This window comes from Hylobates moloch, unplaced genomic scaffold (assembly GCF_009828535.3).
Source record: "Hylobates moloch isolate HMO894 unplaced genomic scaffold, HMol_V3 SCAFFOLD_22, whole genome shotgun sequence".
Lineage (NCBI taxonomy): Eukaryota > Metazoa > Chordata > Mammalia > Primates > Hylobatidae > Hylobates > Hylobates moloch.
In genome coordinates, this window is record NW_026652297.1 from 1,119,347 (window position 1) to 1,129,989 (window position 10,643).

The 10,643-nt window shown below is 40.6% G+C and overlaps 1 protein-coding gene across 14 annotated transcripts in view; it reads left to right on the top strand.

The window, feature by feature from the left end:
- The window catches only part of SLC11A2 (solute carrier family 11 member 2), a 71,871-nt gene extending 66,654 nt beyond the window's left edge, over window positions 1–5,217 (top strand). For 10 of the 14 annotated variants that reach the window (XM_058433641.1, XM_058433645.1, XM_058433647.1 and 7 more), the window contains one exon: window positions 3,090–5,108. In XM_058433641.1, coding sequence (XP_058289624.1) covers window positions 3,090–3,167 — 78 coding nt within the window. In that variant the 3' untranslated portion in view covers window positions 3,168–5,108. Of the gene's footprint in view, window positions 1–3,089; window positions 5,109–5,202 lie in introns of those variants that run through there. The other 4 variants (XR_009211683.1, XR_004246245.2, XR_009211684.1 and 1 more) reach the window with 3 other exon arrangements.
- The last annotated feature ends 5,426 nt before the right edge of the window (window positions 5,218–10,643 follow it).

The following is a 10,643-nucleotide window of genomic DNA, read 5'->3' on the forward strand; positions in this document are numbered from 1 at the left end:
TTGTCACCAAGCTTTGTTGTTTAGCAGCACAAGGAACATAACACATTGAAGCATTTGTTTCATACTCTGATTAGTGCTAGAATATGCATTAGGCAGAAGTTGCCAACTGGTAGATTTTGGTCCCTGTGCAGAATTTTTAAAAGTAAGTTTGAATGCTTTTGGCAAGTGTAGAGAATGGGCAGGGCCCTCTATGGTCCTATCCCAGCAATAGCCAAGAGTTACTAGTTAATAAGTTCACTCATTTGCATTAGCTCTCTGCCCCTGGAAGTATTTTAGCCTATTTCCAGGCCATTTAGTCTCGTTTCTCAATGTCTCAGAACAATATAACAAACATCTCCAATGAAGGTGGTCTATCAACTAAGTCATCTAAGTGACACTCTGTGGGCATCACAGGACTAATACTGCAACCCTTGCTTACTACCTATTGAAGAAGTCTACCACCATTGCTCACTTGGGAAAGGCTTCAATGAATTGTCAGTATATTTAATTGCTGTTATTTACTTAAGCCTAGATTAAGCAAGCTGATGTCTGAAGAGCTGTTTCCATGTCCTAAAGCCAGTGTAATACAGTGTTTTCCTGGCCCACTAGTTGGCAATGGTTTTATTCTGGGCATCATTTGGTCTAATCTGTCTTCACACAGTCATCACAGCAAGCCTATGACGTTATACACGGCAGTTTGTAATGTGTTAAATATATGTGTTGAAGACTCCCATGAGATAGTATATTGGTGTACTTGGCATTTTCTTTTTTTTTTTTTTTTTTTTCTGAGATGGAGTTTAGCTTTGTCACCCAGGCTGGAGTGCAGTGGTGTGATCTCGGCTCACTGCCACCTCTGCCTCCCAGGTTCAAGCAATTCTCCTGCCTCAGCCTCCCAAGTAGCTGGGATTACAGGTGCCCACCACCATGCCTGGCTAATTTTTTTTTTTTTTAAGACGGATTCTCACTCTGATGCCCAGGCTGGAGTGCAGTGGTGTGATCTCAGCTCACTGCAACCTTCCCTTACCAGGTTCAAGCGATTCTCCTGCCTCTGCCTCCCAAGTAGGTGGGGCTACTGGCGCACACCACTAAGCCCAGCTAATTTTTGTATTTTTAGAGATGGGGATGCACCATGTTAGCCAGGCTGGTCTCGAACTCCTGACCTCATGATCCACCCACCTCAGCCTCCCTAAGTGCTGGGATTACAAGCGTGAGCCACTGCACCTGGCTAATTTTTGTATTTTCAGTAGAGCCAGGGTTTTACCATGTTGGTCAGGCTGCTCTCGAACTCCTGACCTCAAGTGATCTGCCTGCCTTGGCCTCCCAAAGTGCTGGGATTACAGGTGTGAACCACTGTGCCTGGCTGTACTTGGCATTTTCAAATGTAGCATTTATTCACATTTTACAAATGAGTAGGATAAGGCTCCAAAAGTATATGTGACATGCTGAAGGCCATAGGAGTGGCAGAGTTAAGGGCTTGAACCCAACTCCAGTGCCTTTCTATTAAACTAAAATAGGGATAGTTGCTACCAATAAATTTATAGTCTGCATTCTGCATTAACTTAGAGGCTGTTGGTGCCAAAGGATAACAATAGAAGCTCCGCGTAATAATAGTAGGGCTAAAATGAGACTCAAAGTTGTCTCAAGGTGTATTCGAGGAGAGAAAAAGTAAAAAGAAATAACTTCGTAGGCAGCCTAGGAAACATGGCAAAACCCCGTCTACAAAAAAATTGGCTGAGTGTGGTGGCACACGCCTATAGTCCCAGCTACTTGGGAGGCTGAGATGGGAGGATGGCTGAAGCCCAGGAGGTAGAGGTGGCAGTGAGCCAAGATCGTGTCATTGGCACTCCAGCGTGGGTGACATAGTGAGGCCTTGTCTCTACAAAAAAAATAACTTCACAGGTCCCAACACAAACCATCTAGACTCAGTTCTTTAGGAGTGGAGTCTGGAATTGTGGTGTTTTTTTTTTTTTTTTTTTCTTTTTGAGACTGTGTCGCCCAGGCTGGAGTGCAGTGGCATGGTCTCAGCTCACTGCAACCTCTGCCTCCCGGGTTCAAGTGATTCTCCTGCCTCAGCCTCGTGAGTAGCTGGGATTACAGGCATGCGCCACCACGCCCCGCTAATTTTTTTATTTTTTGTCAAGGGGTTTCGCCATGTTGGTCAGGCTGGTCTTGAACTTCTGACCTGAGGTGATCCATGCGCCTCGGCCTCCCACAGTGCTGGGATTACAGGCATGAGACACCGTGCCCAGCCGGAATTGTGTTTTTTGTTTGTTTGTTTGTTTTGTTTTTTGAGATGGAGTCTGGCTCTGTCGCCAGGCTGAAGTGCAGTGGTGTGATCTTGGCTCACTGCAATCTCTGCCTCCTGGGTTCAAGTGATTCTCCTGCCTCAGCCTCTCGAGTAGCTGGGATTACAGGCATGTGCCACCACACCCAGCTAATTTTTTTTGCATTTTTAGTAGAGACAGAGTTTCATCATGTTGGCCAGGATGGTCTCCATCTCCTGACCTCATGATCCGCCCGCCTCAGCCTCCCAAAGTGCTGGGATTACAGGCGTGAGCCACTGCACCCAGCTGGGAATTGTGTTTTAAAAGCAGCTTCAGTGATTCTGATTCAGCCTGACAAACATTTCGGACCCATAGGTCATCTTTCTCCCTCTTAGTACATGCCATTTCATGTTTTTGTTTTTTAAATGAAAGGCTTTTCTCTGCTCCAGTGCCAAAGGATAATAGGGCTCAGGATTGAAACTGTTGGAAATTTGATTTCTAATTCACACAGTAGTAAAATACAAAAGCATTCTGCTTGTTTGTTCTTATCCTGATTTGAAGCGCCCATCCTGAGGCAGTGTGTCACAAGAATAGTCGGAGTGCTAATTTTGCTGAGGACATTTGGTACCATCTCAGTCCTTAACTATTTCAGCTCCTACCTGTTATTTTGCATATCAGAAACCATTCATGTATGTATCTGTAAGCCATTTCTTTTCTGAAATAAAAATCAATATAGCAGTACAGAAAAAAAGGCCTAAATTGATGTGCTAACTATAGGTACTCAAATGCTGATTTCAATAAATACGTGAAAATCAGTCTAACTCTCTTCCATCTTTTTTTCCTTAGTGCCATCTGGGATTGACAGCTCAGCCTGAACTCTATCTTCTGAACACCATGGACGCTGACTCACTTGTGTCTAGATGACTGACAGCCTGAGAGACTCTATGAGAACATGTTTTTCTAAGCCCTTTTTGTGCCAGGTGTCCTGTTAACATCTCTGTTAGTTCAGAGGTGAGTTTTGTTCAGATGTTTTGAACAAAAGGCAAAGATTTCCTCATGGGAAGGGTGTTCAAAACTGACAGCTATAAATGTAGGTCAGAGACCCACCCACCTCACAAGAGTCATACACTCCCAGAGTTAAAGGATTGGCCTCTGATGGCCACACACCCCTATGGGCTTGTGTCTCGGACTCTGGGATTTAAAAGATATATATGTATATATATTTATGTAAACCTGAGCATCTCAGTTTGGGTAGAGTTTTAAGGTTATATGAAACTGATAGAACTTTTGTATTTTTTTTTAAATATTGTTTTGATATATCAGATATTTGTTTTGTCTGGATCACAAGTGAGAAAGAAAAGAGAATAATGCTGTTTTTCACAATGAACCGGTCAAATTGACTGTCTTGTAAAGTGATACTTTACTATGGCAGTGAAATTTCAGTTTGATTTTAATCAACCAGATTATATTCTTTGTATCTACTGATATTAACACATCATATTAACACATCATTTCTTAAAAAAACATTTCTTCTATTTGGCAATCATAATTAACTCTGGTTATCAGCCTATTTTGTAATTATTGTCTTTGTCGTCACTTTTCTTGAATTGTTTTCTAGTCATTAAACAGATATGAAGGCATTTGCCAAAGAGCTTTAATACCCAGTAACAAGATCCAGAAACCACACTTTAACCAGTGATCAGTTTTCCGTGCTGCATTGTAACTCAGTTCATTCTGGCATTCAAGTTTTAGGCAGAAAAAGAGGAAACTTCTAACATTTAACTTGTAAGTCCTGACATAAGATAGTGAAGGTATTTATCTTCTTTCTAATATTTGTATAGTCCGCCAATGTATTTTCTTCCAACTATCCCCATTAACATACCAAACACCGTTTCTAGGTCCAAAGTCTATTTCAATGGCCAATATTTGTATCATTGAATCTCCTAGGGAATGCTAAATGTTTCACTTTAAAATACCTATTTATACCAAGTAGCATGAGATTAGTACTAGAGTGAGATTTGGAAGATTAGTCCACATATCACAAACTGCTTGCCTACATGTATAGATTTTTTTTTCACCCACCTTCCTAACCAGGAATTTGTTTCGTTAAATTTTTTTTTGTTTTTGTTGTTGTTGTTTGTTGTTATTTTTTTGAGAAGAGTCTTGCCCTGTCGCCGAGGCGGGAGTGCATTGACGTGATCTCAGTTCACTGTAACCTCTACCTCCCGGGTTTAATTGATTCTCCTCCTTCAGCCTCCTGAATAGCTGGGATTACAGGCACCACATTTTTAGTAGAGACGGGGTTTCACCATGTTGGCCAGGCTGGTCTCAAACTCTTGACCTCAAGTGATCTGCCTGCCTCAGCCTCCCATGGTGCTGGGATTACAGGTGTGAGCCACTGCACCCAGCCTTTTTTTGTTATTAAGACAGGGTCTTGCTCTGTTGCCCAGGCTGGAGTGCAGTGGTGTGATCTCAGCTCGCTGCAACTTCTGCCTTCTGGGCTTAAGCCATCCTCCCACTTCAGCATCCCAAATAGCTGGGACTGCAGGCACACACTACCACACCCAGCTAATTTTTGTATTTTTTGTAGAGACGGGATTTCACCATGTTGCCCAGGCTGGTCTTGAACTCGTGAGCTCAAGTAATCTGCTGGCCTTGGCCTCCCAAAGTCCTGAGATTATAAGCGTGAGCCGCTGCATCCAGCCCACTCCTCATTTCTTTCTAGCCCCAAAGGTGTTGAGTCAGCAAATCCTGCAGCCTTTGTGTGACTTTGAGCATCACTTTCCCCTTTCAGCATTAAATACATGACCTCTCTGCCTTATTTTAGAACTTATTACATTTCAATAAAACCTTTTAAAAAATCCAGACATTGCCTATCTTCATTTATAATTGTTTGGTCCTTAAAGAGGCAGGGATTTTTCTAAAATGACACTTTAAAATCTCCTCATTTCTACTTCAGGGCCTCTTGAAACTTCAAACAATGAGAGCGGCCAACCCTGCAACTCAGGTTACAGAGTCCTTCTGATCTTAAAACTGAGACTGAATTAACATCAATTCTACGCTTTTACTTGAAAAAGAGACTCTTAAGTTTTAGTGTTTTGGTTTCTTTATACAGGACAACTCTAGATGAACCAGTGTGTTGGATTTTCCCCGCCTCCCTGGGTGGTTTTATTTCTCAGTTGTTTCATTACCAGAGAGTGTTGGGGAAAGGAAGGTAAAAAATAAAAACATCCTGTTGTGAAACTCAGAAAGGTGAGGTGGTTGGTTAAGTACTTATGGAATTTCTGTAGCTCTTTTCCAGTCCTTAACTATATGTTACTAGGAACAGAGAATACAGGTTTACAAGTGTACCCTTCAGGTCACAGAACTCCTGTCATCAGAAAATGTCATAATAAAGCAAACTGAATCATGTCAAAGCCAGTAGAGGAGGTTGATAATTAAGAGTGAGTCTTGGGTAAGCTTTTTTCTAAGTTAAGAATATTTAATCACTCTCCAATTTGTGGTATATAAATCTGGATTACTATAAGTGTACTTATGCATATATTAATATATTCAATCTTAAGAATAACTTGAGTGCATTCACTTAATTCCTGGGGTTCAACACTGTGGAGTCAATCTGTAGAAGGATGCTCTGCCAATGTATACACAGAATGTCAGAAAAAGTGCAATTAACTAATTGTTACTGAGCAGTCACTGCTACGTGACTGTGTGCCAGCCCAATATAAAAGGTAGGTAGAGTGTATCCAGGTATATGAAGTAGTTTCATTAGTAACAGAGGCAGGGATTTTAGTAGCTAATATAAACAGCCTTCTCAATTTCAGACATTACAACATGGGGCCACTAAAACTTTGCCCAGGAAGTCTTTTGCAAATTCAAGTATTGTTATGTTATCTGTTTATAGGGTCTTCATGCAATGACCCTCCCACTTTACCCAAGCTGAAGTAGGTAAATTCACATCCTGCATACTTCCTAACTTTTCTCCAAATGTGATTTTACATTTTTTTTTTCTTATTATACTTTAAGTTCTAGGGTACATGTGCACAACGTGCAGGTTTTTACATATGTATACATGTGCCATGTTGGTGTGCTGCACCCATTAACTGGTCATTTACATTAGGTATATCTCCTAATGCTATCCCTCCCCCCTCCCCCACCCCAAAACAGGCCCTGGTGTGTGATGTTCCCCTTCCTGTGTCCAAGTGTTCTCACTGTTCAATTCCCACCTATGAGTGAGAACATGCAATGTTTGGTTTTTTGTCCTTGCAATAGTTTGCTGAGAATGATGGTTTCCAGCTTCATCCATGTCCCTACAAAGGACATGAACTCATCCTTTTTTATGGCTGCATAGTATTCCATGGTGTATATATACCACATTTTCTTAATCCAGTCTATCATTGTTGGACATTTGGGTTGGTTCCAGGTCTTTGCTATTGTGAATAGTGCCGCAATAAACATACATTTGCATGTGTCTTTATAGCGGCATGATTTATAATCCTTTGGGTATATACCCAGTAATGGGATGGCTGGGTCAAATGGTATTTCTAGTTCTACATCCTTGAGGAATCACCACACTGTCTTCCACAATGGTTGAACCAGTTTACAGTCCCACCAACAGTGTAAAAGTGTTCCTATTTCTCCACATCCTCTCCAGCACCTGTTGTTTCCTGACTTTTTAATGATTGCCATTCTAACTGGTGTGAGATGGTATCTCATTGTGGTTTTGATTTGCATTTCTCTGATGGCCAGTGATGATGAGCATTTTTTCCTGTGTCTGTTGGCTGCATAAATGTCTTCTTTTGAGAAGTGTCTGTTCATATCCTTCGCCCACTTGTTGATGGGGTTGTTTTTTTCTTGTGAAATTGTTTGAGTTCTTTGTAGATTCTGGATATTAGCCCTTTGTCAGATGAGTAGATTGCAAAAATGTTCTCCCATTCTGTAGGTTGCCTGTTCACTCTGATGGTAGTTTCTTTTGCTGTGCAGAAGCTCTTTAGTTTCATTAGATCCCATTTGTCAATTTTGGCTTTTATTGCCATTGCTTTTGGTGTTTTAGACATGAAGTCCTTGCCCATGCCTATGTCTTGAATGGTATTGCCTAGGTTTTCTTCTAGGGTTTTTATGGTTTTAGGTCTAACATTTAAGTCTTTACTCCATCTTGAATTAATTTTTGTAGAAGGTGCAAGGAAGGGATCCAGTTTCAGCTTTCTACATATGGCTAGCCAGTTTTCCCAGCACCATTTGTTAAATAGGGAATCCTTTCCCCATTTCTTGTTTTTGTCAGGTTTGTCAAAGATCAGATAGTTGTAGATGTGTGGTATTATTTCTGAGGGCTCTGTTCTGTTCCATTGGTCTGTATCTCTGTTTTGGTACCAGTACCATGCTGTTTTGGTTACTGTAGCCTTGTAGTATAGTTTGAAGTCAGGTAGCATGATGCCTCCAGCTTTGTTCTTTTGGCTTAGGATTGACTTGGCAATGTGGGCTCTTTTTTGGTTCCATATGAACTTTAAAGTCGTTTTTCCCAATTCTGTGAAGAAAGTCATTGGTAGCTTGATGGGGATGGCATTGAATCTATAAATTACCTTGGGCAGTATGGCCATTTTCACAGTATTGATTCTTCCTATCCATGAGCATGAATGTTCTTCCATTTGTTTGTGTCCTCTTTTATTTCGTTGAGCAGAGGTTTGTAGTTCTCCTTGAAGAAGTCCTTCACATCCCTTGTAAGTTGGATTCCTAAGTATTTTATTCTCTTTGAAGCAATTGCGAATGGGAGTTCACTCATGATTTGGCTCTCTGTTTGTCTATTATTGGTGTATAAGAATGCTTGTGAATTTTGCACATTGGTTTTGTATCCTGAGACTTTGCTGAAGTTGCTTATCAACTTAAGGAGATTTTAGGCTGAGTCGATGGGGTTTTCTAGATATACAATCATGTCATCTGCAAACAGGGACAATTTGACTTCCTCTTTTCCTTACTGAATACCCTTTATTTCTTTCTCCTGCCTGATTGCCCTGGCCAGAACTTCCAACACTATGTTGAATAGTAGTGGTGAGAAAGGGCATCCCTGTCTTGTGCCAGTTTTCAAAGGGAATGCTTCCAGTTTTTGCCCATTCAGTATGATATTGGCTGTGGGTTTGTCATAGATAGCTCTTATTGTTTTGAGATACATCCCATCAATACCTAATTTATTGAGAGTTTTTAGCATGAAGGGCTGTTGAATTTTGTCAAAGGCCTTTTCTGCATCTATTGAAATAATCATGTGGTTTTTGTCATTGGTTCTGTTTATATGCTGGATTAAATTTATTGATTTGTGTATGTTGAACCAGCCTTGCATCCCAGGGATGAAACCCACTTGATCATGGTGGATAAGCTTTTTGATGTGCTGCTGGATTCGGTTTGCCAGTATTTTATTGAGGATTTTTGCATCGATGTTCATCAGGGATATTGGTCTAAAATTCTCTTTTTTTTGTTGTGTCTCTGCCAGGCTTTGGTATCAGGATGATGTTGGCCTCATAAAATGAGTTAGGGAGGATTCCCTCGTTTTCTATTGATTGGAATAGTTTCAGAAGGAATGGTACCAGCTCCTCCTTGTACCTCTGTAGAATTTGGATGTGAATCCGTCTGGTCCTGGACTTTTTTTGGTTGGTAAGCCATTAATTATTGCCTCAATTTCAGAGCCTGTTATTGGTCTATTCAGAGATTCAACTTCTTCCTGGTTTAGTCTTGGGAGAGTGTATGTGTCAAGGAATTTATCCATTTCTTCTAGATTTTCTAGTTTATTTGCGTAGAGGTGTTTATAGTCTTCTCTGATGGTAGTTTGTATTTCTGTGGGATCTGTGGTGATATCCCCTTTATCATTTTTTATTGCATCAATTTGATTCTTCTCTCTTTTCTTCTTTATTAGTCTTGCTAGTGGTCTATCAATTTTGTTGATCTTTTCAAAAAACCAGCTCCTGGATTCATTGATTTTTTGAAGGGTTTTTTGTGTCTCTATCTCCTTCAGTTCTGCTCTGATCTTAGTTATTTCGTGCCTTCTGCTAGCTTTTGAATGTGTTTGCTCTTGCTTCTCTAGTTCTTTTAATTGTGATGTTAGGGTGTCAATTTTAGATCTTTCCTGCTTTCTCTTGTGGGCATTTAGTGCTATAAATTTCCCTCTACACACTGCTTTAAATGTGTCCCAGAGATTCTGGTATGTTGTGTCTTTGTTCTCGTTGGTTTCAAAGAACATCTTTATTTCTGCCTTCATTTCATTATGTACCCAGTAGTCATTCAGGAGCAGGTTGTTCAGTTTCCATGTAGTTGAGTGGTTTTGAGTGAGTTTCTTAATCCTGAGTTCTAGTTGGATTGCACTGTGGTCTGAGAGACAGTTTGTTATAATTTGTTCTTTTACATTTGCTGAGGAGTGCTTTACTTCCAACTATGTGGCCAATTTTGGAGTAAGTGCAGTGTGGTGCTGAGAAGAATGTGTATTCTGTTGATTTGGGGTGGAGAGTTCTGTAGATGTCTATTAGGGCCGCTTGGTGCAGAGCTGAGTTCAATTCCTGGATACCCTTATTAGCCTTCTGTCTCATTGATCTGTCTAATGTTGACAGTGGGGTGTTAAAGTCTCCCATTATTATTGTATGGGAGTCTAAGTCTCTTTGTAGGTCTCTAAGGACTTGCTTTATGAATCTGGGTGCTCCTATATTGGGTGCATATATATTTAAGATAGTTAGCTCTTCTTGTTGAATTGATCCCTTTACCATTATGTAATGGCCTTCTTTGTCACTTTTGATCTTTGTTGGTTTAAGGTCTGTTTTATCCAAGACTAGGATTGCAACCCCTGCCTTTTTTTGTTTTCCATTTGCTTGGTAGATCTTCCTCCATCCCTTTATTTTGAGCCTATGTGTGTCTCTGCACATGAGATGGGTTTCCTGAATATAGCACACTGATGGGTCTTGACTCTTCATCCAATTTGCCAGTCTCTGTCTTTTAATTGGAGCATTTAGCCCATTTATGTTTAAGGTTAATATTGTTATGTGTGAATTTGATCCTGTCATTATGATGTTAACTGGTTATTTTGCTTGTTAGTTGATGTAGTTTCTTCCTAGCATTGATGGTCTTTACAATTTGGCATGTTTTTGCAGTGGCTGGTACCAGTTATTCCTTTCCATGTTTAGTGCTTCCTTCAGGAGCTCTCGTAGGGCAGACCTGGTGGTGACAGAATCTCTCAGCATTTGCTTGTCTGTAAGGTATTTTATTTCTCCTTCACTTTTGAAGCTTAGTTTGGCTGGATATGAAATTCTGGGTTGAAAATTGTTTTCTTTAAGAATGTTGAATATTGGCCCCCACTCTCTTCTGGCTTGTAGGGTTTCTGCCGAGAGATCAGCTGTTAGTCTGATGGGCTTCCCTGTGTGGGTAACCTGA